Consider the following 24,762-nt stretch of genomic DNA (forward strand, 5'->3'; position numbering starts at 1 on the left):
GTCACACGGTACTAGGAACCCATCACACTGACTGTACCTGTGATATTATAGCTGCTGTACTCAAGCAGCAGGCAACTGTGGCCAGCAGTACAGAATGTACTCAGGTCACTAAGGTAGTGTATGAGTCAGTGGTCCAAGCAGCGAGTTCCTGTCTCTGTGTTCATAGCAATAAAATCAAGTTAATATTTAACAGCCCTAATGAGCTGCACTTTCATTCTCTGCTCTCACAAATCTGGATTTCTTTACAACTTCCAACTGTTTTGTATCATTCAGATATCTTTTGATTTATTAATTGCCAAACACATTTAGGTTAAATTTTGTGAAAATCTGGTCATGTCCACTGTCAAACCACTTTTTTTTTTACTTCGTTCTCTGCATTAGAACACATTCATAGATGTCCCAAAATGCAGGGTGTCAGTGATTTAGAATCCACCTTTATTGGCTAACGACCAAACCTTGAACACACAGAGCTACAGTGAGATGAGGACTTAGGCAGAGGGAGACATTCACAGTAACGCTGCATGTAGGCTAATCATAGTACAGCCCCCCCCCCCCCTCTTCTGCTCAACTTAGTTTCCATGACCAAGCCTCTCCTGGTTAATTAAACTGTCTCCTAATAGCTCTGCATCTCTCCAGGGTCTGCCTTGCCTGCACCATCTCGCTCTCTCTCTCTGTTCATCTTTAGTGATATACCGGAGGTTAACAGGTGTTGTGGTCTGAATGCACAGAGATCGACATCATTCCCATTCAACTCAAGAGGCTGGATTGAATAGGATTTTCCCCCCATCCTTCATTGCTAAAAAACTGAAACCGTTGAGCACTGATTCAGACAGGTGGTTCCATGCTGTTCACAGAAATAACCAGAGACCTGGCAGAACATTCTGCTGCTGTTGTTCTGCCGTCAGTCACGACTTTCAAACTGAAACCTCTCAGTGGAAGGAACACAGCCTATACTTTTATGGTGCGGCAGGGGTTGAAGTATTCCCCTTGTTTCTGTAATGTATTAGCCAGTTGATACAACCCAAGGCAGAAAGACCTTCAACATGTTGAAGAGCTCTCAGAATCCGGTGAAGATGAAAATCCTATATGACTTAATTCACTTATTGTTCCATCTCTGATTCGTTGATGAATCGTTAATGTCTCTGTTAACTTTCCATATGTTCTGCTGATAGCCTGACAACATGGTGTAAAAAGCTCCAAAAGCCCAGGTAACTGACCACAGGGGGGTGCTAGGAATAAAGTAGACAACAGAAACTAACTTGACAGTGACAGTCGGTGCCAGGGAGATGATGCTGACATGGCTAAGTGATGGATCCAGAGGTTACCTGCAGGTCACGCTCTCTCCTCTAGTCTCTACAGGTTACATTTTTCTTCTGCTCCATGTACTCTGCCAAAGGAGAGCTAAAGTGCAGGGCCCTGTCTGACTATACTACACAAAGCCCACCTGCTCCCTGCAGCCTGCCCCTGACGAGACCCCTGATGATTAGGAGACAAGGAGAGGAATGACTTTCTGGATGTAAACAGGGCACCTGCCGCCCCTTACACCCCCCATCCCTAGGCACTTTGTTCAGCCTGCTCTCACTCCCCTGTGGCCCACTTAAGCGCTGTGCTCCACTGAGCAACTGCATGTTCTACAAAGCCACGTAGAAACAAAGGCCACTGAGGAGGGCAAGACTCGCGTAGCCTCTCCTTCACCCTTCCCGGCTCCTTCACCCAATTTGACTGACAGCTGAGGAAATGGGGAGGGCTATTACATCAGAGCAAGATGTCATCACATTATCAGAGCCAATAAAGGAGCAACTTGAATGATGTAACCAAAATGAATACATTATGTTGAAAGTCTAAAATACTGATGCCTCCTATATCCATTTGAGACTGATAGCAAGTGGATTGTCCAAAACCTAAACATGTATTGATGAATGTCCTGAAACAACATGTTTTGGGGAAAGGGGTTATAACACTGGAAGAAAGGCAACCCCAAATAAAGAGGCATGCATCATGTTAGACCTATATGGTTTTAAAATGATTATGGTAGTAGACAGAGTATGGCATTAAGCACAACAAGGTGGTTAACATAACTATCTTAAATCGGCGTACGATCATAATCAAAGGAAAGCATGCGCCGATTAAACACTTGGTTTTCTGAGCAATTTTTCTAATTAGTAGGACACGTAAACACCTTAAAATCGGAGTTACGTCAATGTATTATATATGCTCATGTGCTAGCACCACCCGAGCGAGCCTCCCTTTTTCCCTTACAATTATAGAACAGTGATACAGTACACCTTGTCATGCAAAAACACAATGAGATGATAGACCGAGGTGGGCTTATTTAAACATGGGAAGGTCTCCAGTTCGGTCAACAATGTCTGATCCACATGTAGTGTACACAGGCTGCTGTGCATGTAGATAAGAGAACAAAACACACAGTTTATGCTGCTAAGCTATGAAAATGGATGGATGAATAATTGAATGAATCAGCTGCTCTTTAAGTGATTGGAAATGGAACAGGATCCAGGGAACAGGTGGCATGGTCCTATTTTTGCCCTACACCTGACTTCAGGTAAGTGGTAATGTGATCTGATAACTAGCCATTTCTGACATCCTGTCCTCTGTCCACAGAGGTGCGTGTGTGTGTTGCCTTAAACATCTATGGAGAGGGGAGGAATCGGCTGAATATAAATCAAGAGAGGGAGTCACACACACGACAGTGGTTGCATGTTCCTACGAAAGAGGCCGAGCCTATAACTAATGGGTCCTATTTTAACAATGTAGAACAACAATAGTGTCAAAAGACAGACTTTCAGATGCTCGTGATTTAGAACTAGAGTCCTCAGATCACAGCAATAACTTCTAAAAATCAAGCTGTGCAAATAGTCATTAAGCTAATTCGTTGTAATTTATTCATTTAAATGAATTGTTTTCCCGATGTTGCTTTTGCCAGTCTGTTCCGTTCATTTGGAATTGATGCCTGCAGAGGTTTCTTAATGCATCAGGGCACACACAACACATTCAGTGGAATATGACGTAACAGATTTCTTGATGTAGCTTGCAATGCTATAAAAGGTAAGATTGAAATGATTTTATTTTGAGAAGCTACCCAAATAGGCTTGCACTGTAGTAATGATGGACCATTTAATATCTAGGTTTTTGGTCACTGGCCTACACACAATAACCCATAATGTCAAAGTGGAATTATGTTTTTGAAATGTTTACAAATTAATCAAAAATGAAAATCTGAAATGTCTTGAGTAATTCGTATTCAACCCCTTTGTTGTGGCAAGCCTAAATATGTTCAGGAGTAAACAAGTCACATAACTTGCATAGACACACTGTGTGCAATAATAACAACGTTTAACAAGATTTATGAATGACTACCTCATCTCTGTACCGCACACATACAATTATGTATTGAGCAGTGAATTTCAAAACACAAAGACCAGGGAAGTTTTCCAATGCCTCACAAAGGCATCTATTGGTAGATGGGTAACACATAAAAAAGCAGACATTGAATACTTCTTTGAGCATGGTGAAGTTATAAATTACACAAGTTATTATCAATACACTCAGTCACTACAAATATAAAGGCGTCCGTCCTAACTCAGTTGTTGGAGAGGAAGAAAACTACTCAGGGATTTCACCATGAGGCCAATGGTAACTTTAAAACAGTTACAGAGTTTAATGGCTGTGATAGGAGATAACTGAGGATGGATCAACAACATTATAGTTACTCCACAATACTAACCTAAATGACAGAGTGAAAAGAAGAAGGAAGCCTGTTCAGAATTAAAATATTCCAAAACATGCATCCTGTTTTCAACAAGGCAGCACAAAAGTAATACTGCAAAACACGTGGCAAAGAAATTAACTTAATGTCCTGAATACAAAGTGTTATGTTTAGGGCAAATCCAATACACACTACTGAGTACACTCTCCATATTTTCATTGTGATGGCTGCGCCATGTTATGGGTATGCTTGTCGTCGTTAAGGACTGGGGGAGTTTTTCCAGATAACAAAGAAACGGAATGGAGCTAGGCAAAATCCTAGAAAAACCTGGTTTAGTCTGCTTTCACCAGACAGCGGGAGATGAAATCACCTTTCAGGAGCTCAATAATTTAGCAAATTATGTTTTAGATTAAAAACGTGTTTTTGCTTTGTCATTATGGGGTATTGTATGTAGATATTTCCTGTCATTAATCTACACACCATACCCCATAATGAAAAAGAAAATGTTTGCAAATAAAAAATAAACTGAAATATCACATTTACATAAGTATTCAGACCCTTTACTCAATACTTTGTTGAAGCACCTTTGGCAACAATTACAGCATCGAGTTTTCTTGGGTATGATGCTACACGCATGGCACAACTGTATTTGGAGAGTTTCTCGTACTCTTCTCTGCAGATTCTCTCAAGCTCTGTCAGGTTGGATGGGGAGCATCGTTGCACAGTTAATTTCAGGTCTCTCCAGAGATGTTCGATCAGGTTCAAGTCCGGGCTCTGGCTGGACCACTCAAGGACATTCAGAGACTTGTCCCGAAGTCACTCCTGTGTTGTCTTGGCTGTGTGCTTAGGGTCATTGTCATGTTGGAAGGTGAACCTTCACCCTAGTCTGAAGTCCTGAGCTCGTTGGGGCAGGTTTTCATCAAGGATCTCTCTGTACTTTGCGCCGTTAATCATTCCCTCGATCCTGACTCGTCTCCCAGCTCCTGCAGCTGAAAAACATCCCCACAGCATGATGCTGCCACCACCATGCTTCACTATAGGGAATATCCATAGGGATGGTGCCAGGTTTCCTCCAGACGTGACGCTTGGCATTCCAGCCAAAGAGTTCAATCTTGGGTTTCATCAGACCAGAGAATCTTGTTTCTCATGATCTGAGAGTCCTTTAGGTGCCTTTTGGCACACTCCAAACATGCTGTCATGTGCCTTTTACTGAGTAGTGGCTTCCATCTGGCCACTTTTCCATAAAGGCCTGATTGGTGGAGTGCTGCAGAGATGGTTGTCCTTCTGGAAGGTTCTCCCATCTCCACAGAGGAATTCTGGAGCTCTGTCAGAGTGACCATTGGGTTCTTGGTCACCTCCCTGACCAAGGCCCTCCTCCACCAATTGCTCCGTTTGGCTTGGCAGCCAAATCTAGGAAGTGTCTTGGTGGTTCCAAACTTCTTCCATTTAAGAATGATGGAGGCCACTGTGTTCTTGGGGACCTTCAATGCTGTAGAAATGTTTTGGTACCCTTCCCCAGATCTGTGCCTCGACACAATCCTGTCTTGGAGCTCTACAGACAATTCCTTCAACCTTATGGCTTGGTTTTTGCTCTGACATGCACCGTCAAATGCATCCTGTTTTTATTGATCACCAGAGCTCAATTTCAAGTCTCATAGCAAAAGGTCTGAATTCTTGTAAATAAGGTATTTATGTTTTTTATTTGTAATAAAAACCTGTTTTAGCTTTGTCAAAAAAATTGTGTATAGAAGAGGGAACATTAAAAAAATAACAATTTTAGAATAAGGCTGTAACGTAGAAAAGGGGAAGGGGTCTGAATACTTACCAAATGCCCTGTACGTACCAAGACTGAATGTTCCTGAATGGCTTAAATGGACTTAAATCTGACCTGAAAATGGTTGTCAAGCAATGCTCAAAACACACACGCGCACACACACACACACACACACACACACACATATACAACCTGTAATTTAATGGATTTTTATTTGGATTTCATGTAATGGACATGCACAAAATAGTCCAAATTGAAAATTGAAAAAATTACTTGTTTCAAAAAATGTCTAAAAAATAAAAAAAACAGAGAAGTGGTGCGTGGATATGTATTCACGCCCTTTGCTATGAAGCCCTTAAATAAGATCTGGTCCAACCAATTACCCTCAGAAGTCACATTATTTAATTAATTAAGTTCACCTATGTGCAATCTAAGTCATATGATCTGTCACATGATCTCAGTGTATTTATATTACACACACACACACGTTCTGAAAGGCACCAGTGTCTGCAACACCACTAAGCAAAGGGCACCACCAAGCAAGCGGCACCATGAAGATCAAGGAGCTCTCCAAACAGGTCAGGGCCAAAGTTGTGGAGAAGAACAGATCAGGGTTGGGTTCTAAAAAATCCATTATTTCCATTAAAAAAATGGAAAGAATATGGCACCACAACAAACCTGCCAAGAGAGGGTCGCCCACCAAAACTCATGGACCAGGCAAGGAGGGTATTTTTTTTAGATGTGATTTAATTCACCTTTATTTAACCAGGTAGGCTAGTTGAGAACAAGTTCTCATTTACAACTGCAACCTGGCCAAGATAAAGCAAAGCAGTGCGACACAAACAACAACACAGAGTTAAACATGGAATAAACAAGCGTACAGTCAATAACACAATAGAAAAAACATAAAGTCATATACAGTGTGTGCAAAATGGTGTGAGGAGGTAGGCAATGAATAGGCCATAGTGGGGAAGTAATTACAATTTTGAAAATGAACACTGGAGTGATAGATGTGCAAGTAGAGATGCTGGTGTGCAAAAGAACAGACAAGTAAATAACAACAATATGGGGGGTAGGTAGGTTGGATGGGCTATTTACAGATGGGCTATGTACAGCTGCAGCGATCGGTAAGCTGCTCGGAGAGCTGATGTTTAAAGTTATTGAGGGAAATATAAGTCTCCAGCTTTAGCGATTTTTGCAATTCGTGCCAGTCACTGGCAGCAGAGAACTCGAAGGAAAGGTGGCCAAAGGAGGTGTTGGCTTTGGGGATGACAGGTGAGATATACAGTGCCTTGCGAAAGTATTCGGCCCCCTTTGAACTTTGCGACCTTTTGCCACATTTCAGGCTTCAAACATAAAGATATAAAACTGTGCCAAGCTTTTGAGACATACCCGAAGTGACTTGCAGGTGTAATTGCTACGAAAGGTGGCTCTACAAAGTATTGACTATGGGGGGGGGGGGGTGAATAGTTAAACATGCTCAAGTTCTATGTTCTTTGTCTTATTTCTTGTTTGTTTCACACACCAAAAATATTTTTCATCTTCAAAGTGGTAGGCAAGTTGTGTACATCAAATGATACAAACTCAGTTTTTCACATTTCCTGACATTTGATCCTAGTAAAAAATCCCTGTCTTGGGTCAGTTAGGATCACCACTTTATTTTAAGAATGTGAAATGTCAGAATAATAGTAGAGAGAATTATTTATTTCACCCACATTCACAGTGAGTCAGAAGTTTACATACACTCAATTACTATTTGGGAGCATTTCCTTTAAATTGTTTAACTTGTGTCAAACGTTTCAGTAGCCTTCCACAAGCTTCCACAATAAATTGGGTGATTTATGGCCCACCCTTTGTGATGGCCACTCCAATACCTTGACTTTGTTGTCCTTAAGCCATTTTTCCAAAACTCTAGAAGTATGCTTGGGTCATTGTCTATTTGGAAGACCCATTTGCGACCAAGCTTTAACGTCCTGACTGATGTCTTGATATGTTGCTTCAATATATCCACATAATTGCCCCTCCTCATGATGCCATCTATTTTGTGAAGTGCACCAGCCCCTCCTGCAGCAAAGCACCCCCACAACATGATGCTGCCACCCCTGTGCTTCATGGTTGGGATGCCTCACCCCTTTTCCTCCAAGCGATGGTCATTATGAGCAAACGGTTCTATTTATGTTTCATCAGTCCAGAGAACATTTCTTCAAAAAGTATGATCTTTGTCCCCATGTGCAGTTGCAAACCATAATCTGGCTTTTTTATGGCAGTTTTGGAGCAGTGTCTTCTTCCTTGCTTGGCGGCCTTTCAGGTTATGTCGATATAGGACTTGTTTTACTGTGGATATAGATACTTTCGTGACTTTTTTCTCCAGCATCTTCACAAGGTCCTTTGCTGTCGTTCTAGGATTGATTTGCACTTTTCGCACCAATGTACATTCATCTCTAGGAGAGAGAAAGCATCTCCTTCCTGAGCAGTATGACGGCTGCGTGGTCCCACTGTGTTTATACTTGCGTACTATTGTTTGTACAGATGAACGTGGTACCTTCAGGCATTTGGAAATTGCTCTCAAGGATGAACCAGACTTGTGGAGGTCTACAATATTTTGGCTGCGTTTCCCATGATGTCAAGCAAAGAGGCACTGAGTTTGAAGGTAGGCATTGAAATACATCCACAGGTACACCTCCAATTGACTCAGATGAAGTCAATTAGCCTATCAGAAGCTTCTAAAGCCATGACATAATTTTCTCGAATTTTCCAAGCTGTTAAAAGGCACACTCAACTTAGTGTGTGTAAACTTCTGACCCACTGGAATTGTGATACAGTGAAATATAGGTTTTGGTCCCAGCAGAGAGCTCAGTAACACACTACGCCGCCAGGGACTCAAATCCTGCAGTACTAGACGTGTCCCCCTGCTTAAGCCAGTACATGTCCAGGACCGTCTGAAGTTTGCTAGAGAACATTTGGATGATCCAGAAGAAGATTGGGAGAATATCATATGGTCAGATGAAACCAAAAAATAACTTTTTGGTAAAAACTCAACTCGTCGTGTTTGGAGGACAAAGAATGCTGAGTTGCATCCAAAGAACACCATACCTACTGTGAAGCATGGGGTGGAACATCATGTTTTGGGGCTGTTTTTCTGCAAAGGGACCAGGACGACTGATCCGTGTAACGGAAAGAATGAATGGGGCCATGTATGGTAAGATTTTGAGTGAAAACCTCCTTCCATCAGCAAGGGCATTGAAGATGAAACGTGGCTGGGTCTTTCAGCATGACAATGATCCCAAACACACCGCCCGGGCAACGAAGGAGTGGCTTCGTAAGAAGCATTTCAAGGTCCTGGAGTGGCCTAGCCAGTCTCCAGATCTCAACCCCATAGAAAATCTTTGGAAGGAGTTGAAAGTCCGTGTTGCCCAGCAACAACCCCAAAACATCACTGCTCTAGAGGAGATCTGCATGGAGGAATGGGCCAAAATACCAGCAACAGTGTGTGAAAACCTTGTGAAGACTTACAGAAAACGTCTGACCTCTTGTCATTGCCAACAAAGGGTATATAACAAAGTATTGAGATAAACTTTTGTTATTGACCAAATACTTATTTTCCACCATAATTTGCAAATAAATTCATTAAAAATCCTACAATGTGATTTTCTGGATTTTTTCTCTCTCATTTTGTCTGTCATGGTTGAAGGGTACCTATGATGAAAATTACAGGCCTCTCATCTTTTTAAGTGGGAGAACTTGCACAATTGGTGGCTGACTAAATACTTTTTTGCCCCACTGTATCACACACACACATTATTATTCTGTTTTACAAATTTTCTTCCACTTTCACATTTGAGCATTTTGTGTCGATTGCTGACACACAAAAAAGACAATCAACTACATTTTAATCTCATTTTGTAATAACAACATGTGGAAAAAGTCAAGGGGTGTGAATACTCTCTGAAGGCACTATAACAGTCATTTCTTGGCTTGTTTGTCAGGGGAAGGTAATGTGAGGGAGCTCACAAACAATTAGGGTCAGGAGACCCACATCTCCACACACACCTGTTCCTCTCCCCTAGCAGGGCCAGAGGGCTGCGGCTGGCTGCAGCGAACTCCCAGTGGACCTGACTGTAAAGAAGAATAATGCAACATAAAGAAACCTGGTGCTTTTCCTTCCTCGCAGAGGGGTCCAAATCCATCTATAATGATCATCCAAGAGGACATAAGAGCCTCAAAATCACTAGGAGGAAACTGATAATCTATATAGATCCATGTGTCTCTACACTTTCATTGACAATTTGCTGTGAACAAGTATACAATAATGTAGCCTATAATTGATCAAGTAAAAAATTGTCTATCGGTAAGGAGTAGCATGAGTGGATATATATGATTTTTTAAATCTGGGCAGCAGGCCTATACACCGCTCTTGACTGAGCAAACACCAAACTAGCATTCAGTGCAAAGATGACTAGGATATTTCCATGTTGCAGATGAATAAAACGTGTGGTGCACCTTAATGCAAATTGCAGAGGTTGGAGAGAGTAAAAAGTGTGTTCAAAGCCTTTTTAATGATGCATTGGTGGAGAGAACTGGGATATAGCCCTGATAATTACTACGCCACCCAGTCTATTCCAGATACAATAATAATTCCCACTTTAAGAACCTGACTGTCTGCTGCCCCTTTCATTGTCCCGGCGACTCTATACTTGAAGTCGACAGATTAATCGGAATGGCCGATAAATCAGGGCCGATTTCAAGTTTTCATAACAATTGGCGCCGATTTCCGATTATTTACATTTTTTATTTGATTTTTTATACTTTTTATTTAGCTAGGCAAGTCAGTTAAGAACATATTCTTATTATCAATGACTGCCTAGGAACTGTGGGTTAACTGCCTTGTTCAGTGGCAGAACGACAGATTTTCACCTTGTCAGCTCAGGGGTTCCAATCTTGCAACCGCACAGTTAACTAGTCCAACACTCTAACCATTGCACTCCACAAGTAGCCTGCCTGTTACGCGAATGCAGTGGAAGCCAAGGTATATTTCTAGCTAGCATTAAACGTATCTTATAAAAAACAATCAATCATAATCACTCGTAATAACTACTAATCCAGTTTAACAGGCAATATTAACCAGGTGAAATTGTGTCATTTCTCTTGAGTTCATTGCACGCAGAGTCAGGTTTATATGCAACAGTTTGGGCTGCCTGGCTCATTGCGAACTAATTTGCCAGAATTTTACGTAATTATCACATACATTGAAGGTTGTGCAATGTAACAATAATATTTAGACTTAGGGATGCCACCCGTTCGATAAAATACCGAACGGTTCCGTATTTCACTGAAATAATAAATGTTTTGTTTTCGAAATGATAGTTTCCAGATTCAATCATATTAATGACCAAAGGCTCGTATTTCTGTGTGTTATTATGTTATAATTAAGTCTGATTTGATAGAGCAGTCTGACTGAGCAGCAGCAGGCCCGTAATCATTCATTCAAACAGCACTTTCGTGCGTTTTGCCAGCAGCTCTTCGCAAGCACATCACTATTTATGACTTCAAGCCTATCAGCCTAATGGCTGGTGTAACCAATGTGAAATGGCTAGCTAGTTAGCTGGGCGTGCACTAATACTGTTTCAAACCTCACTCGCTTTTAGATTTGGAGTAGTTATTCCCCTTGCGCTGCAAGGGCCGCGGCTTTAGTGGAGTGATGGGTAACGATGCTTCGAGTGTGGCTGTTGTCGATGTGTCCCTGGTTCGAGCCCAGGTAGGGGCGAGGAGGGGGACGGAAGCTATACTGTTACACTGGCATATACTATAGTGCCTATAAGAACATCCAATAGTCAAAGGTATATGTAAATCAAATGGTACAGAGAGAAATAGTCCTATAAATACTATATCCGGTTAACTACAACCTAAAACCTCTTACCTTGGAATATTGAAGTCTCATGTTAAAGGAACCACCAACTTTCATGTGTTCTCATGTTCTAAGCAAGGAACTTAAACATTAGCTTTTTTACATGGCACATATTACTTTCTTCTCCAACACTTTGTTTTTGCATTATTTAAACCAAATTGAACATGTTTCATTATTTATTTGAGGCTAAATTGATTTTATTGATGTTTTATATTAAGTTAAAATAAGTGTTAATTTAGTATTGTTGTAATTGTCATTATTACAAATTTAAAAAAATTGGCAGATTAATCGGTATCGGCGTTGAAAAATCATAATCGGTCGACCTCTACTCTATACTGCTCTCCGTTTTCAAGGAGGGTCTGAGAATGTAGGCCTAACGAAATTACATCTGAAAACCCCAGGTACAATCCCAGTTAGAATGTAATATTCAAAAGTTATGAATCTCGTATTCCATGCCATGAATGTCTGTGAGAAAAAGAGACATGACTGTCATTTGCAGTACGTTTTAGGCCACATCTCCCCTGCTTGGTGGAATCAGTGGGTGCGTTCCTCTGTCCAGCTGTTGCTGACATCTGCCAGATCTTACAACGCCTGGATAGGTATTTTACCTATCTGCCAACCATATCATATGTTATAGCAATCTGTCAGTCAATGACACAGTCGATGACATAACATGCAACCATTGGCTGATGCATGCAACATCTGAGCAGGGGAACACAGCCAGTGAGTCCAGAACGCAGCTGAAACAGGGTGGTTACACTGCCATTAACCCATCAGTTAGCTACCTACCCAACCCCACAAGTAACTTAAAAAAAATAACTTTAAAAAAACAACACCTGTCATCGTCAGGTTCAGTTTTCAGTTTTTCAGTTTTTGATCTGCCAAACAGCAGTTATTAGCCTAATGTAACTTGTCAATTAAAGAAATTTCATAGATGACTGCATTTATTATTTGTGCTTTGTCTTAAAGACAGTATCAACTTCACGCTTCTACCTGCTCACAGCACAATTCCATCTCTCTCTGATACACACACTACAACTGTAGCTAAATGTCAATGTGATAGCTATCGTTTCTTTTACTGTTTGTATCAGCTTAAACAATTCTAACGTTAGCGAGATAGTGCTCTGTGCCATAGCATAGGCATTTCAAACTGGCTAGCTAGCCATAGCTAGATAGGTTATGACTTATGAAACTAGCTAGCTGGTTAACGGGTAATGGATTGTGACGACACATTCAACTAAAAAAATCTGAAATCAATAACCATTGAAAGGTTTAGCTAAAGTAGTTAGCTAGCTAACTTGGCTAGCCGCTCTCGCGTAACACAGGGTTAGCTATCGAAGCCTTTGTGGCACCTGCTCCGCAACGCTAGCTACAAAGGAAGCTAGCTGGTTAACCAAGTGTATGCTAGCAAGCAAAGACAAAAGGGAAAAGCTACTGCTAACCTCAATTAGCAATAATTACTGAATGAACATGGTAGCTCGAATTGATTTAAAATGCCAAAGCAAGTAACTACCCATACTTCGTATAATATTACTGAAAATGTGCGGTATCTTGACAGCCATCATACCAGGAAGTTGGCGATGGTCATTGAAACACACAAATCAGACACCTGCTCTGACTCTATCTAGCTAGTTGCTAACTAGCGTTAGCCAAAACAAGCTAGCTAGCGTTAGCTGTCATTGCACGGCCGATGAGCCACAGCAAACTCGGATAGTATATCTAACGTTAGCAAGCTAGCAACATAAAACATTTATTTTGCGTATAAACGTTGTTTATTAGCTTGCTAGTTTAGCTACTTTCGCAAATAAGCACGTTGCTTTCTAGCGTTAACGTTAATGTTGTTTCCTTCCAGGTATCTCAGCTAGCTAACCATAATAAAGGAGAGCAGATATGAATTTGCTTATGACAAAAATAGCACGGTAGACATTTTATAAAGTATAACCATTTGGCGTGAATTAGAGAAAACACATGCAGGTATAAATAGTAAGTATAATCAAACCTGGGCTGAGGACTGGTTGATGAGGATGAGGATGGTGTGGTGTGGTGGTAATGATGGAACGAGAGGTTGTTGTTGTTGGTGGGTTACAGTCGCCAGGACTACGGTGACTATGGCGCTGCCTCACAGGGCAACAGTTGCTATAAAACTCACCGGGCGCAACCTAACCTGAGTATTCTGTAGGAGGAGCTACAATGATGGCGTGTTGGATGGGTGTGCTGCTGAGAAAATAAAAATATGATACAAGAAAACCAGCGTTAGTATTATAAGCGGTATTGCAAATAATTAAGGAGGATGTTATCATAAATATATGGAATCATCAATTTACTTATCCGCTCTGCTGTAGAGCGTGGGACGTCTAGAAACATTGAGGTGGATAGGGGTGTACTGTTCATGTGTAATTTAATCTAATGTATGAAAGTTGCGGATAAAAGTATTGTCATAGAATAGTTCATTATGTGCACATTACAACATGGAAAACAGTATTAATAATCGCATTAGTTCATTGAATCAAGTTGTTTTCCCAAAGCGGGAGCGGGACTACCGTGCACCACTGGGTGGTAAAGAGTGGTTGAGATAACAAAGAAAGGAGGCAACTCCCACTCTCATTGTTGCACACACACACACAACTGTGAAGACAATCTAAGCTTGAAAGATACAGACAGATCATGTATAAAAAAAGATTGTGTTTTAGTGATATACATCATCTCATAAAATGATTAGACTATTAGACAAATGTCTGTTATTGAGGGACATTTTATAGTTTCTGTCTAAATAGTGGTCCCTCAATGCCTTTCAATACATAATTACTTTATTCCATCCAACCAATAAAGGGCCTTTTTTTAGAGGTTTTTGATTTTTTTACTGGGGTTACTTCTGTAATATAAATTACTTTGTCATTAATTAACAATTTCTATTGTTTAGGACCAAATTAAATATGTCAGGGTTTCATCATCGACCAATGCAACTAAATGTAATAAATGACAAGCTTTCTTTTTACCTTACACATTTATGTATAACAGTAGATAGACATGCCTTCTTACAAAAAACTCAAATATTCTCTAGGCTTAATCATACATTTTTTATTAAAAAACAACCAATTCAAGTCAGATTCCTCAACATATTCGCACAAAAATATATTTATCGAAGGACATTCTGTTTTATGAAATGAATACATATGCTACGAAGAACAACCCCCATTTGAAAAAGAACAACACACATATGCCTTCAATGTGCTTCTTATGGTATTTACATTGTGTAATTCCATAAAAGGAGGGACAATATTTTGATATAACTGTACAAATGCATTCAATTAATGTAAACATAAAAATATCCTCCAAATCTCAATATCATTGGCATCCACAGAACTGCGATTTGTTTTCAGTATACAATCTTTAGGAGGCACTTTCATTGTGGGCTTAGACTCTGAGATCTGATGATACTGACTTGAATGAAGACAGCATCTAAAGATGTCAGAATTATCATGACTTGCCATGATGAAAACAATGTTCATTGACTAATATCAGTTAATAAGTGATGTGGACATGTTCATTTTGCCTATTTAATTAAAGCTACTAAATGTCCCCTCTTGTCTACAGTTCTCACCCAAGATGGGCATCACACTCAGGTCATTATCAAGGAACATGTAGCTGAAAAACAATATAGTTGTTGTACGAGTTGTATTACAGAGTATCTGTTTTAGAAAAGAGGTAGATTTGCTGACGTCACCCCTCAGTGTAGATACAGGAGAGCTGGCTAGGGCAACGGTCCACTGCACTGACATGTAAATAAGCGTCCTCTGACATCACTGGCACTGGGTTAACAAGCAGATCCTGTGATGCACCCTGCAGGTCATATACTGTGAATGCAACAATAACACACAGAGTCATTATTATAAGATAGATGCAAATGAATGCATGTTGATCCGTAATGTACTGTATTGTCCTTTCTGTCTCTTTATTACCTGTGAGCCCAGACAGAGCTCTTTGGGAGAGGTCTAGTCTGTTCTGAGTTGTGAATGTTGGAGAAAGGCAATCATCAAACTCTGGGATCTCCATCAGGTGACAGGAGTTTGTCTGCTTGGTGGATTTATGTGTACCATTATTGTATAATGGAGAGTACACCATCTGGATCTGACCACTAAAACCTGAGGAAATAAATAACAGGTACTTCTTGTTATTTTAATTTCTGAATAGATGAAGGGGGAGACTGTAGTATCTGTTTTCATTCTCTGATGTTTCCCTATTTTCATCTTTATTAATTTTTATTTCTTCAGAAGCAACTTGGCTTTATTTTAATTTAATTTATACATTTGATTTGAACAGGGACAATTTACAACAAAACATAAAAGTCTCAGAAGTGAGAAGTGATGCGTTGCACCAGAGCTAACAGCTCATTTACATAATCTACATCCCCGGGCAGGTGAACAATAAACATGAAAACATTATATACAAACAGGCAACCCACTGGGCACAGATGTCAATTCAACATCTTTTCCACATTGGTTCAACAACACTTTATTTAAATGACGTGGAAACAATGCTGATTCAACAAGTGTGTGCCCAGTGGGAACATACATACATAGACATATTAAAACCAGAGTTCATATCTTTCTCTAAATGCGGTATAGATAAAAGTAATAACAGTTGGTTGAAGTTCTATGAACCATTACAATCACCATGGTATCTTATTGAAGAACTATTATTCATCTGATATATAAAAACAACAGAAATGGTGCACAGCGTGCTTGTGTGAACACCTTGTCAACATTAAGTACTGCTGTCCAGTAGGAAAAAAGTGATATCTATTTTAAGCTATGATTGAGAGTGAAGCTGCTTCTTCTTTCCTACGTAGAAGAACATCAGCCACCAGCTGCACAACTGATAGAAATAAGCCAAGATCAACCTACAGAATGTCAAACCACCCACACAATTCTTTAATAGACTTTTTCATAATAAAACAAACAATAACTCTCATTGCGGAGTATACATTTCCCAGAGGAATTGTACTATTGTTTTCATTCCCCAGGCACATTTCCACAGTCAATAAGCGAAGCCCCTTTGTAGGTGCAGGTGTAATTCTATGAAGATCTCTGTGATGCATTATCGAATGTCACTTTTGTCATTCCAATGAAGGATATCGCCAACTCAGCACATTAACACGTAATAGATGCAGCGAACATATGAGGTACCTGTAGTTAGTAGGTGTCATTTACCTGGGTGTTGGTCTGTGTTTACTACAGGAGTGTGACTGGGATGATTCAGGGGTGTGCTGGTCTTTAGGGATAAGACAGTAGGATGGTGAGTGTGAGGACTGGAGGGGCCAGGCAGTTGGTGTTGGTGGGACCCGGGGTTGAGTTGGTGGGTGGACCTATCAACAAACCTGAAATGTTTCAAATATATGAGTGAATATCAGGCTGTTAAAATGAGACATACAGTCAGCTACAAAAGTATTGGGACAGTCACACATTTGTTGTTGTTTTGGCTCTGTACTCCAGCACTTTGGATTGGAAACGATACAATGACTATGAGGTTAAAGTGCATACTGCCAGCTTTAATTTGAAGGTATTTTCATCCATATTGGGAGAACCGTTTAGAAATTAAAGCACTTTTGGTACATGGTCCCCCCTTTTTATTGGACCAAAAGCATTGGGACAAATTCACTTATGTGTATTAAAGTAGTAACACGTTAAGCATTTGGTCCCATATTCATAGAATGCAATGACAACATCAAGCTTGTGACTAAAATAATTGGTTGGATGCATTTGCTATTTGTTTTGGTTGTGTTTCAGATTATTTTGTGCCCAATATAAATTAATGGTACATATAGTATGGTGTCATTTTGGAGTCACTTTTGTTGTAAATAAGAATATAACATATTTCTAAACACTTCTACATTAATGTGGATGTTTCCATGATTAGCTTACAGATAATCTTGAATGAATCATGAATAATGATAAGTGAGAAAGTTAGACATACAAATATCATAGTCCCGGTAATCATGGCAACATCCACATTAATGTAGAAGTGTTTAGAAACATATTATGTTCTTATTTACAACAAAAGTGACTCCAAAATGACACCATACATTATTTACCATTAATTTATATTGGGCACAAAATAATCTGAAACACAACCAAAAGAAATAGCAAATGCATCCAACCAATTATTTTAGTGTGTCACTGTCCCAATACTTTTGGAGCTCACTATTATTTAATCTGCATACCGACTGCACAATATCATGATGCTGTTAACCCTACTCTCTGCCTCAAACTGCTAACAGCTCTTTCAGTCAAAAGACACTGACAAGAAGACGTCTGTTTAAGAGGCAGCTACTTCGTAACCGAGGCATAGTAACATAGCACACTTCCCCGACTTTAAATAACCAATTTGAACTAAGCACAGATAGAAGTTTCTTATTTAGCAGACGGAATGTGAGAGAAATCTTAATGACCTGTTTGTTTTTTTGTTGTTGCCCAGACTGGAAAAAAAAATTCTCCTAAACTAAGCATCAGAAAGTAAGAGATAAGAAAATGCTTCAGAAGGCAAAACAATGAGTTGGTTGAATGCTTTTATTGTGTAGCTGTAAACCTTTTTCATTTTTCTTACTGGCACCAGTGTAATTAAAATAATTGAGGTGTTTACAATGCAATTGATTAAGGGAATAACGATGAACAGGTTGAATGAGTGAATAACGAAATCACATAAAGGCAGTGAACAGGGATTTTACAATCGATTTAACATCTAGAAAGGTAATAACAGCAATTCTCTTCCCACAGCCTCTGAATGGCATTTTTCAGATTTTATGATTCACTTATTGAATTCCTGAGCCACTCAAGTTGGTGCCTATAGCTTCCACTAATGCAGGCCCTTGAGACCAATGACCAACGCTTTCAATGGCTGATTGTGTACCTAGAATCCTGTGGTGAATGCTGCGGCCTACCGCTGCTACCAGGACAATCAGTGTCAGTGAGAAGCCATGAGCATCTGGCTGCCCAAAACGACAGAAAACCCTCCTTCTCACCGCCTTTGAAGTGCATGGACGAAGTTATGTTTTTCTGTGAGCTGAACAAGCAACAGTGTTGCTGGCCATTCCCAACCTGTAAAACCTCTTCTCAACAACTCTCTTCACAGCTGAGATGCAGCGTGCCACAAAAAGCCTATCTGAGTCTTTCACAATGGGAGAAAATTGTGCTTTATTTTAATCAGATTATTCTAACTATGAGCCTACTGCCATAAAGCCATGACAACCGATGTTTAAGTACTTATTTGTTGCAGATGAGAAAAAAATAGAGAAAAGGGGAGAGGCATTTGAATCAGTCATGGCTACAGGGACTGTGCCAATGGGAACTCAAAATGAATAGAAAATAGCAAGTCGCTTGCCCAACAGATGCAACTGGGCCTGCAGGTTCTCTTCACAGAAAGTAGATGTGAACACGTTTAAAAAACCAAACCACATTAACGAGATGGATGAGAAATATAACCATCTATTCACCATTGTCTGACACATTGTCAGAGAGTCGGACATTATGCAATCAGTGATGCCATTGAAACACATACAGTGGGGCAAAAAAATATTTAGTCAGCCACCAATTGTGCAAGTTCTCCCACTTAAAAAGATGAGAGAGGCCTGTAATTTTCATCATAGGTACACTTCAACTATAACAGACAAAATGAGGGAAAAAAAATCCAGAAAATCACATTGTAGGATTTTTAATGAATTTCTTTGCAAATTATGGTGGAAAATAAGTATTTGGTCAATAACAAAAGTTTATCTCAATACTTTGTTATATACCCTTTGTTGGCAATGACAGAGGTCAAACGTTCTCTGTAAGTCTTCACAAGGTTTTCACACACTGTTGCTGGTATTCCTCCATGCAGATCTCCTCTGGAGCAGTGATGTTTTGGGGCTGTTGCTGGGCAACACGGACTTTCAACTCCCTCCAAAGATTTTCTATGGGGTTGAGATCTGGAGACTGGCTAGGCCACTCCAGGACCTTGAAATGCTTCTTACGAAGCCACTCCTTCGTTGCCCGGGTGGTGTGTTTGGGATCATTGTCATGCTGAAAGACCCAGCCACGTTTCATCTTCAATGCCCTTGCTGATGGAAGGAGGTTTTCACTCAAAATCTCACGATACATGGCCCCATTCATTCTTTCCTTTACACGGATCAGTCGTCCTGGTCCCTTTGCAGAAAAACAGCCCCAAAGCATGATGTTTCCACCCCTATGCTTCACAGTACAAACACGACGAGTTGAGTTTTTACCAAAAAGTTATATTTTGGTTTCATCTGACCATATGACATTCTCCCAATCTTCTTCTGGATCATGCAAATGCTCTCTAGCAAACTTCAGACGGGCCTGGATATGTACTGGCTTAAGCAGGGGGACACGTCTGCCACTGCAGGATTTGAGTCCCTGGCGGCGTAGTGTGTTACTGATGGTAGGCTTTGTTACTTTGGTCCCAGCTCTCTGCAGGTCATTCACTAGGTCCCCCCGTGTGGTTCTGGGATTTTTGCTCACCGTTCTTATGATCACTTTGACCCCACGGGGTGAGATCTTGCGTGAAGCCCCAGATCGAGGGAGATTATCAGTGGTCTAGTATGTCTCCCATTTCCTAATAATTGCTCCCACAGTTGATTTCTTCAAACCAAGCTGCTTACCTATTGCAGATTCAGTCTTCCCAGTCTGGTGCAGGTCTACAATTTTGTTTCTGGTGTCCTTTGACAGCTTTTTGGTCTTGGCCATAGTGGAGTTTGGTGTGTGACTGTTTGAGGTTGTGGACAGGTGTCTTTTATACTGATAACAAGTTCAAACAGGTGCCATTAATACAGGTAACAAGTGGAGGACAGAGGAGCGTCTTAAAGTGATTTCTGTGAGAGTCAGAAATCTTGCTTGTTTGTAGGTGACCAAATACTTATTTTCCACCATAATTTGCAAATAAATTCAGAAACAATCCTACAATGTGATTTTCTGATTTTTTTTTCTCTTTTTGTCTGTCATAGTTGAAGTGTACCTATGATTAAAATTACAGGCCTCTCTCATCTTTTTAAGTGGGAGAACTTGCACAATTGGTGGCTGACTAAATACTTTTTTGCCCCACTGTATCTGCCCATCAATGTCTTAGACACACTGAGACAGAAAAAAAGTATCTGCCAGGAGCCATCAATAGAGTATGTTGAAGGGACTGTAGATTTCAACAGGACTAGGTAAGGTCTGTCACTATATAAAGATATAATTGTGCCCTGCAGCGTACCAAGAACGCTGTTAATCGGTAACCCAGAAGGGGAAAGAGCAATGATGTATATAAACCCTCGCTTGCTGAAGCTATGTATTGGTCAGTGAGAGGCTTTGAAGTCCCCTTAAGGAGCAGTAGAATGAATAGAATTCTACAGTATTTAAATTAAATGTTTCAAAGACAAAATTATACAATACATGAACAAAAGTATGTGAACACCTGCTCGTCGAACATATCAATCCAAAATCATGGGCATTAATATGGAGTTAGCCCCCCCCCCTTTGCTGCTATAACAGCCTCCACTCTTCTGGGAAGACTTTCCACTAGATGCTGGAACATTGCTGCGGGGACTTGCTTCCATTCAGCCACAAGAGCATTAGTGAGGTCGGGTACTGATGTTGGACGATTAGGTCTGAATTGCAGTCGGCATTCCAATTTATCCCAAGGGTGTTTGATGGGGTTGAGGTCAGGGCTCTGTGCAGGCCAGTCAAGTTTTTCGAACACCGACAAACCTTTCTGTATGGGTCTCACTTTGTGCACGGGGGCATTGTCATGCTAAAACGGGAAAGGGCCTTCCGAATTTGGAATGTTGTATAAAATGTTGTATGCTGTAGCGTTAAGATTTCCCTTCACTGGAACTAAGGGGCCTAGCCCAAACCATTATCTTTATGTTTATCTTACATAATATCATTTAAAAGTATGCATTAAGGTGTCTGTAATAGAATAAATGTGGCAAAAACAAATTTTGACATTAAAATGCATTTCTATAGCTTCCAAAATCTTTTTTAAGGCGGCGGTGGTGCCAAGATAGATCTGCGAGGGCTTCAAAACAGCGCCCCCTGTCAGTCATCTAGTGTATATATTAGATACTACTTGTTTGATATTACTGCACTGTTGGAGCCAGAAGCACCTGTATTTCGCTTTTTCACACTTTTTCACATTTAAAACAGAATTACAGTATATTAGGCACATATAGTTTTAAAATGGAAATGGTCCCACCATAAATGTCTTAGACAATTATTTCCACATAACCACAACGGCAACACATACTAAGTGACAGAAGTCAGGGAAGTTTAGCATGGTCCAGGTTGTGACAGCTGCCTATGAATTGTCATAATCAAACCATAGGAAAAACACCATTTTACGAATAATAATTGTTTATCCTAAATGCAAAAGTTCCCTCCCCATATAAATGTAAAACCAGCAACGACAATAAACAAACTCTAGAATTGCCTCACAGCTGAAAAAACATATGTGGTGAACTCAAATAGATTAGTTAAATAAAGGTTAAATAAAAAAATAAAAAGACTAGAAGACTAATAATAGTCTTTATGCTGTGTGGCTGTATACCTATAACTGTCCTGCTGGGGGCGCAGCAGAGCCAGGTGTGAGCTGTTTGAGGAGGGTTGGCCCTGTGGAACAGCTGGAGGGAAAGGGATGGATAGAGACACACAGTGGCTAGACTGCCCACTGGTCAGCAGATCTATCAAACACAGACAACAAAGGAGAGATATGGATACACCGAACAATACTACACACAGCATAAGCCTCTAACTCAGACTCAAACTAAGGAGTATAAGAACATACACTTCATGACCAAAAGTATGTGGACACCTCGTCAAAAGTATGTGCTCGTCGAACATCTCATTACAAAATCATGGGCATTAATATGGAGTTGGTTCCCCCCTTTGCTGCTATAACAGCCTCTACTGTTCTGGGAAGGCTTTAGATGTTGGAACATTGCTGCGGGGACTTGCTTCCATTCAGCCACAAGAGCATTAGTGAGGTCGGACAATGACGTTGGGTGATTAGGCCTGGCTCGCAGTTGGCATTCCAATTCATCCTAAAGGTGTTTGATGGGGTTGAGGTCAGGGCTCTATGCAGGCCAGTCAAGTTCTTCCACACTGATCTCAACAAAACATTTCTGCATGGACCTCACTTTGTGCACGGGGGCATTGTCATGCTGAAACAGGGAAGGGCCTTCCCAAAACTGTTGAAAAACAGCCCCAGACCATTATTCCTCCTTCACCAAACGTTACAGTTACATCCGCCAAATCCAGGTTTGTCCGCCGGACTACCAGATGGTGAAGCGTCACTCCAGAGAACGTGTTTCTACTGCTCCAGAGTCCAATGGAGGCGAGCTTTACACCCCTCAGTTCGACGCTTGGCATTGTGCATGGTGATCTTAGGCTTGTGTGCGGCTGCTTGGCCATGAAAACCCATTTCATGACGCTCCCAACGAACAGTTCTTCTTTGGAACTCGTAGTGATTGTTGCAACCGAGGACAGACGATTTATACACGCTACTCGCTTCAGCACTCTACGGTTCTGTTCTGTAAATTTGGGTGGCCTACCACTTTGCAGCTGAGTAGTTGTTGACCTAGACTTTCCACTTCACAAACAGCATTTCCAGTTGACCCTGGGCAGCTCTAGCAGGGCAGAAATTAGACTAACTGACTTGTTGAAAGATGGCATCCTATGATGGTGCCACGTTGAAAGTCACTGAGCTCATCAGTAAGGCCATTCTATTGCCAATGTTTGTCTATTGAGATTGCATGGCTGTGTGCTCAATTTTATACAGCTGTCAGCAACGGGTGTGGCTGAAAAAGCCGAATCCACTCATTTGAAGGGGTGTCCACATACTTCTGTATATACAGTGTATGAAACCATGGCTTTCACATTCTTGTAAGGCTATATTTGCCATAACTACTGTACTAAAGGCACCGTCAATGCATGTGAAAAATGCTTACCTGTGTAGATATCAAGGGAAGGTATTGGTGATTGGCCCAGCTTGCTGTTAATCATGTCCAGAGGAGAGAGGCTGGGTAGCAGGGGTTGGATGGTTAGACAGTCCGTTAATGCCTCTTGGCTCATGTCAATAGATGACCTCAGCTTAAGACCAATCACATAGAAACAGATGTACAGAGATCAGCATAAATGCAAGCAGAGAATAAAGTCACTTGCTAATGAAAGAAGCTGTGAAACTCACCTCCTGTGGCTGGTTGTACAGTATCTATGGTTACATAACCTTAACTCGAAGATAGAGTTAATGAGGATGATTTTTATCAACAGGAACTTTAATAGTCTGAGTATTACAACGCAGCAAAGCAAATCAACTAACTAGAGAAGATGTATACAATATTATGTGTAGGCAGAGTGTACTGTACGAGTGAATGTGTTTGTGATACAACAGAAGTGTCCCCATCACGTACAGTAAATGGGGAAACTAAGAGGCAGTGAAAGAGAGAGAGTGAGAGTGTGTCTAAAGAGTCTAAATAGACATTGAGACTGCAGTCACACATTGACTGCAAAGTGTGATGGAGCTGATTATCAGGTATAACTGTTAAGAGCAGAGTCCAGGCAGCTCCATACTGACCTTCTTCCTCAACTGCCTCACTTTGGAGGAATGGGATTTGATGTGCTTGCGCAGGGAGCTTGGGTCAGTGTAGCGCTTTACACAACCAGGGATCTGACACGCGTACGGCTTCTGCACAAACACACAGACACAAAATGTAAATTGTCACATGCTGACTTATAAGCCTTAACCACCAAAGCAGTTTTAAGAAAAATAAGTGTTAAGTAAAAAATTGCTAAGTAAAAAATGTAAAATAACAAATAATTAAAGAGCAGCATTAAAATAACAGTAGCAAGGCTATATAATGGTGTCATGTTCTGACCTTAGTTCTTTTGTTATGTCTTTGTTTTAGTATGGTCAGTGCGTGAGTTGGGTGGGTTGTCTATGTTAGTTTTTCTATGATTTGGTATTTTTGTGTTTGGCCTGGTATGGTTCTCAATCAGAGGCAGCTGTCAATCGTTGTCTCTGATTGAGAACCATACTTAGGTAGCCTGTTTTCCCACTTTTGTTTGTGGGTGGTTATTTTCCGTTTCAACTTGTACGTTGACATTGGTGTTTTGCGAGTACTATTTAATGGATCTGCCAGTTGAGGACTTGTGAGGAGTCTGTTTTTCAAACTAGACACTAATATACTTGTCCTCTTGCTCAGTTGTGCACCAGGGCCTTCCACTCCTCTTTATATTTTGATTACAGACAGTTTGAGCTGTTCAGTGAAGGGAGATCTTCAGTTTCTTGGCAATCTTTCGCATGGAATAGCATGGAATAACTTCT

General features: G+C 40.6%; 2 protein-coding genes across 3 annotated transcripts in view; both read right to left on the reverse strand.

Annotated features, from left to right (window-relative positions):
- LOC135548306 (transcription factor RFX3-like) overlaps nt 1-13,491 on the reverse strand; it is a 67,417-nt gene extending 53,926 nt beyond the window's left edge. The window contains exon 1 of one of the 2 annotated variants that reach the window (XM_064977769.1): nt 13,406-13,491. The gene's annotated coding sequence lies outside the window, so the exon portion shown is untranslated. The remainder of the gene's footprint in view (nt 1-13,405) is intronic. The other variant, XM_064977768.1, reaches the window with a different exon arrangement.
- Nucleotides 13,492-14,473: 982 nt separating this feature from the next.
- LOC135548308 (zinc finger protein GLIS3-like) overlaps nt 14,474-24,762 on the reverse strand; it is a 33,544-nt gene continuing 23,255 nt past the window's right edge. The window contains exons 5-10 of the mRNA XM_064977773.1: nt 24,013-24,123; nt 23,387-23,528; nt 21,988-22,120; nt 16,617-16,783; nt 15,366-15,548; nt 14,474-15,260 (exon numbers count right to left, since the gene is read on the reverse strand). Of these exons, the coding sequence (XP_064833845.1) occupies nt 15,127-15,260; nt 15,366-15,548; nt 16,617-16,783; nt 21,988-22,120; nt 23,387-23,528; nt 24,013-24,123 (870 nt within the window). The 3' untranslated portion in view covers nt 14,474-15,126. The remainder of the gene's footprint in view (nt 15,261-15,365; nt 15,549-16,616; nt 16,784-21,987; nt 22,121-23,386; nt 23,529-24,012; nt 24,124-24,762) is intronic.

The sequence above is a fragment of the Oncorhynchus masou genome, chromosome 11, assembly GCF_036934945.1.
Source record: "Oncorhynchus masou masou isolate Uvic2021 chromosome 11, UVic_Omas_1.1, whole genome shotgun sequence".
Taxonomy (NCBI): domain Eukaryota; kingdom Metazoa; phylum Chordata; class Actinopteri; order Salmoniformes; family Salmonidae; genus Oncorhynchus; species Oncorhynchus masou.